General features: G+C 44.5%; 1 protein-coding gene across 1 annotated transcript in view; it reads right to left on the reverse strand.

Moving 5' to 3' along the window:
* NID2 (nidogen 2) overlaps positions 1 to 6,000 on the reverse strand; it is a 77,694-nt gene that overhangs the window by 71,658 nt on the left and 36 nt on the right. The window contains 2 exon segments of the mRNA XM_007445993.1: positions 4,816 to 5,124; positions 5,793 to 6,000. The exon segment at positions 5,793 to 6,000 is cut by the window's right edge and continues 5 nt beyond it. Coding sequence (XP_007446055.1) covers positions 4,816 to 5,124; positions 5,793 to 6,000 — 517 coding nt within the window.

A 6,000-nucleotide genomic window follows, 5' to 3' on the forward strand; every position in this document is an offset into this window, starting at 1 on the left:
TTCTCAATATCCATTCTTTCAGCCCAACTTAATACAGGTCAACAATGCATTCCCTGTACCACACAGATCTATGTAGCCCAGTTCCCTATGCCCCTTCATCCTTCAAACAACAACAAAACAACAGTCTCACTACCCCACCCCCGAAAAGAAAAAAACACAGCTAAAGTAAACATATGGGCAGTATGTCTCCTGCCCATAAGTTCTTTGAAGGTCAATACCGTGACTTTGCTCTTTGAAGTACCTATGACAGTTCAAGGAGTCTCAGATTGAGTGAGCTGATAAACACCATTTGGTGATATGTTTTTAGATGCAGTAACACCTTGACATTCCTGCAATATCAGGTACCACATCCTGTCACACCCACCACGAACATCCACAGCGAGAAAGGGCAACGTCTGAAATAGTTTTAAATGGTAAAGATGCCATTCCTCTGATATCGTCAAGTTTCCAGTAACTCTGCAGCATGAAGTTAGTATGCCAAGGTTTAAGAAGGCCGTGTAGAATTCACACAGTCCTTCAAGCAAAGTAGATTACTGCTTGCCAAAATCTATCTCCAAAGAACTATTAAAATGAGAACTCATGTCACAGAGCTGTTCAAAGTATTCAGAAGAAACTTCAATGTGGGTAATCAAAGAAACATCCTCTCTCCAAACAGAATATCTCCTTTCTAAATGAAACAAATTCTGAAGCCAACTCAGCATATGGCAATGTCTGAAGATTGATTTTAATTAGAAAAGTAAGAGATGGATTCTACAAATCTTCCCCCACTCCGCCCCCACCATAAAAAGGCCTAGACAGAAGTTGCAATTTAGAAAAGCTTGTATTTAAAGAGTCCTTAAGTAGAGGACTTACATCACAGCATCCTTACAAGACAGAGAAATAAAGAAATAAAAGAACCAGAATCTGGTCCCATCAACCCAATATAGGGGAACACAGATTGGCTGGGCATATGCACTTGCTAAGTCTAAGGGACCATAATGGCTACTTTAAAATGTCACCTTAGTGAATTCTCACAACAGTCCTGTAAGGTGGGCATTGCTACATCATTTTACAGATTAGGAAACTAAGACTGAGGCTGGATCATTGCTTCCAAAGTCACTGGATAACCTTTCATAAACCACTTCTTTCAAAATGTTTTTTATTGTCATTATCTTCACATTATCTTCACATTATATTCCCATGCTGCAGATGAAACAGAAAAGTAATTAAAGTCACCTTGTCTGTATTATAATTTTCAGTTTCAAATAAGCCCTGATAAAACTGGAATACTAAAGCTCTAGTGTGACCTCATCACCCCAGAGATTCTGTGCAACTGCTCATCTCTCCGATTCCTCTCACTCAGCTCAACATTGTCTTTCTCTGTTGAAAAAATAAGATAGATGCAGCTGAATTCACTTAAGAGCACTGGAATACTAATTTGGAAGTAATAAGGAGTCGGTAGTGTCCTTGGAAAATTTCATTCCAAATTCATTCTTCCTTTGAATGAAATATGGTTCCAAGGACTCTTCTGGTACAAAGATCACATTGAGACAATAAAAAAAACCTCATTTATTGGAAGTCTTTGGAAAAGGTACAACTATTGTTGTGTCTACCTACATCACTTGTGCCAAGGAAATGGGTCCTGCATGAAAAGTCTGGGTAAAAGCAACAATAACAGAAACCTAAGAATCAAGAAATCTGCATTCTAAACCTGCCTTTGCCTCACTACGTACAGAATTCTAGACAATTGCCTTAACTTACTAGGTAATGGCAAACAATAAGTCTTGCTGTACTTATCTTAAACATGCAGCATTGTTGTGAGAAGACAGCATGATAAAATGTTGTTATAAGAATTAACAAGATATTCTGAATAAACAACATATATAATAATTGTCTAAGTAGTCAGTCTTTCCATTGAACCCTTACCTTCTCAATACAATCAAAAAGAGCTCTCTTTAAAAAATAAAATAACAGGGTTTCCCTGGTGGCGCAGTGGTTGGGAGTCCGCCTGCCGATGCAGGGGACGTGGGTTTGTGCCCCGGTCCGGGAGGATCCCACGTGCCGCGGAGCGGCTGGACCCGTGAGCCATGGCCGCTGAGCCTGCGCGTCCGGAGCCTGTGCTCCGCAACGGGAGAGGCCACAACAGTGAGAGGCCCGTGTACCGCAAAAAATAAAAAAAATAAAAAAACAACAAAAAACTTCTGTTTAAAATCCTTCAAAAGCTGCCCAATGCCAAAGAACCAAGTCCAAACTCCTAGCATAGCATGATCTGCCCCTGCCCCATGGCCTTCCCAGCCTCATGTCCCACCACCCTTCCTCTTCAGTAATAAGATACCACATGGAATGCCCCAAACACATTATACAATATAGTCCATGGGTGATATGTCATATGCTACCTCTTCTATTGGGAATGTTCTACTCTACTCAACTCAGATGCAGAGACAATTGCTCACCGAAACTTTCCCAGATCAGGTCCCCTAACAAGGGAGGGATAGAGTTAGTCTCCTTAAGTCAAGATGGTACTTCACTTATCATACTGAATAATAATCAATATCCCTATTAAACTATGACATCCTTAGGAGTAAAGAATGTGACCTTTCACAGTCTCTACATGTCCTGACATACAGTAAGTGCAAAAAAGTTTGTTGGGTGAATAAATCTCAACTATGTTTAAATACAAATTACTTACATACACATACATATATGAATATGTCACATATAAGATATATGTTTAGAAAAGAAGACTGGAAGAAAACACAATAAAATACTAGGTCACTAGTGGTGACCTCTGGTTAGTATAATTATAAACGTTATTTTCTAAACTTTAAATGCTTTTTAAACTTATGGACAAAAGTGAATTAATGAATGCAACATACCTTATTCATTTCTCCAACCCTCCACCTAGACCAATGCCCTGAACAAAGAAGGTGCTCAAAGTCTGTGTCTGTTCCTGTTTTGTAAATAAGTTCATTTGTATCATTTTTTTTTAGATTCCACATATAAGCGATAGCATACGATATTACTCTTTCTCTTTCTGACTTACTTCACTCAGTATGACAATCTCTAGGTCCATCCATGTTGCCGCAAATGGCATTATTTCATTCTTTTCAATGGCTGAGTAATATTCCATTGTATAAATGACTTAGAGAACAAGCTTATGGTTACCAGGATGGAAGGGATAGTTAGGGAGTTTGAGTCTGACATGTACACACTGCTATATTTAAAATGGATAACCAACAAGGACCTACTGTACAGCACAGGGAACTCTGCTCAATGTTATGTGGCAGCCTGGATGGTAGGAGAGTTTGGGGGAGAATGGACACATCTATATGTATGGCTGAGTTGCTTTGCTGTGCACCTGAAACTATCACAACATTGTTAATCAGCTATACTCCAATATAAAATTTAAATTTTTTTTAAAAAAGAAGGTGCTCAGTCTATTTATTTGAATTGAATGTACTCTGTTGAATTGAATAACTGAAATGTCAAACCTATGCATTAAAAGATTATGCAATAAACAAAACTAGATGTTGCCTGACCCAAAATAAAATGAATGGCAAAAATCAATTCAAATGATTTTTATTTCTAGATCTTCTTTGCTTAGTAAAGCCTTTAGGAAATATTCCTCTTACTCAGGGAGCACAGAATAAGAATGGCCACCATCTTGAATCATTCACTGAGAGTGGGCAAGCTAGTTAATCTCTCTGAACCTACGGAGGATATGTGTCATCTTTCTATAGCTAAGAATAACTTTGATGAGTTAAAATAGAGATAAACTCAAAGAGTTGCAGCCTTTAGAGTTGACATTTTAGATTCAGGCCTAATTTCATAGGAGGAAGCCCTTACCTACCCCAGGAGTGAGGCAGGTCCCCTTTTGCCAAGCCACCCTGGCGCCACCTGATGTCCATTTGGAGTACCTCAAATGTTGCTGCCAAGCCTAACGACTGGGAGCTTACGTTGTTTCACTTTTTCAGGTAGAGACTATACAAGGAATCAAGGGCAGTCTCCCGTAAAGTATGGAGCATGTGAACTGGTACCTGGAGGGCAATTTGGCAAAGGCTATTAAAACCTAATAAAAAATGCATCACTCTGGCCCACCAATTCCGCTTCCTGGAATGTCAACTAGTGACATGGTACAAAGATTTAGCTTAAGAAAGAAGTGCTTCACGAATTTATAATGATGAAAAATTGGAAATAACCTTGCTGACCACTGGGCACAATGAGAAATCCACTGGGTGGAATATATGCAAACACTAACAGTGAGGTAGAAGTATATTTATTGACAGCTAAACATATTCACAGTTTACTAATTAGTGAAAAAAAGTTACAAAACAGTATGTGCAATGTGAACTCATCATTAATAGACAGTGATAGATACAGATATGGATAGGAAAAAGCTCTGGCAGATGCACACGAAACTGTTTAACAGTGGTTATCTTTGGGTGGCAGGAAAATGAGTGGTTGTTCTTTTTAAAATTGCCAGCATTTCCTGATGTTTTTCCTTCAATTAGCATATAATTAGAAATAATTCTTGTATATATGAGGTGGTTCTAAAAACAATCAAACCATAAACCCCTTCTGCATCTGCACTGGGGCACTCACACCCCTTAAGCAGTTCTCCGTGCAAGAGTGACCTCTCAGACCCTCAGAGAAAGCTTGGAGAAAACAGCCTTCACTTCCGAGCCACTTCAGCCCTGGTGCCGCCAAACTATACATCAGATTTAGCGGGAGAGCAGACTCCGGAAAAATTTCAAGCCAGTCCCTGGGTTCCAGCCCAGAATCCAAGCCCATTCCTCGGTTGGCACAGAGGCCAAGCAAGCATCCCTGGTCGCTTACCTCTCCCGAGGGCGGGGCCCAGCGCGTGGCCTCCTCGTAGGCGCCCACCTGCTCCCAGGTAGCCAGGAAGGCGTGGGTGGGGGCGAAGTGCGCGCCGGAGCGCGGGAAGCCTGCGCGCACGTAGCGGGCGGCCAGGCCCAGCACCGCAGGGGAGGTGTCCTCGCGGTAAAGGACCCGGCCCCGGCCGTGACTCGTGTCGATGTCGGCCAGGAAAGGGGCGATGGCCGGGAAGTCTGTGGGGAAATCATCGTCCACATACTGGGTCTCCCTGGGGAAGTCCTGGGTGGAGATGATGCCGTTGGTGACCACCTGGGGGACGAGCGGGACAAAAGTGTGACGGTCGCGTACGTTGCAGGAAGCCCAAGGAGGGCCACCACAAGTCCGGACGCGAGCGCCCACCCTGGCTCCGTAAAGAGGGAAGGGAACCGCCCCGGGCATGAAGCTCCCCCTTCCCCATCGGCTGGGAGCCCGATTCCTGGTTCAGGGCGACCAGAGCAACTTCAGCCGGCGTCCCACCCGTCACCCCTACCCCACAAGCGCGGTGCAATAGGTCCAGGAGCCCTAAAACTCGTTCACGTTATCTTCTCATTTCCCACACAACCCTGGAAAAAAGCTACGGGTCGGAGAAGGGAACACCCAGCTCTGCAGAAGTGCACAGCCTCCTCGCTGTCCTAACTGGAAACCCCACTGGCCGGCTTAGCAATCCCACCTTCTTTTCTGCCTGGGACGCTTATGCGGCTGCGAACAATTCTTACCCCCTCCCCCCGCCCCCCTGAAGCAGGGAAAAGCAGCGGGTCCGGCAACAGCATCGCTGCAAAGCCAGGTCCCACCCCGAGGGCGCTCGGGGACAGCCGACTGTGCGGACTATTTCCTCCCTTCGGAAGGCAGGGGTTCGCTGAGAGCCGCACTACACTGACGCCTGTTCAGAAGCTGCAAGAAATCTGCAGAATCCCGCACCAGGAAGAAGCTAAACTTACGTAGAGTTCGCTGAACTGGGCTTCATAGAAGCGCAGGGGAAGCGCCAGCTTCACGGCAGCCGAGCTTTCGTCGTCGCCTTCCTGCAGGAGCTGGTCCCCTCGCGACTGCCCGTAGGGAAATAGCTCGCCCGGGTGCAGCGCCGCGGCCCGGGACAGCAGCAGCAGCAGCAGCAGCAGCAGCAGCATCGGCGGCGGCGGCGGCGGCGCG

The sequence above is a fragment of the Lipotes vexillifer genome, unplaced genomic scaffold (assembly GCF_000442215.2).
Source record: "Lipotes vexillifer unplaced genomic scaffold, Lipotes_vexillifer_v1.1 scaffold43, whole genome shotgun sequence".
In the NCBI taxonomy this organism is placed as follows: Eukaryota; Metazoa; Chordata; class Mammalia; order Artiodactyla; family Lipotidae; genus Lipotes; species Lipotes vexillifer.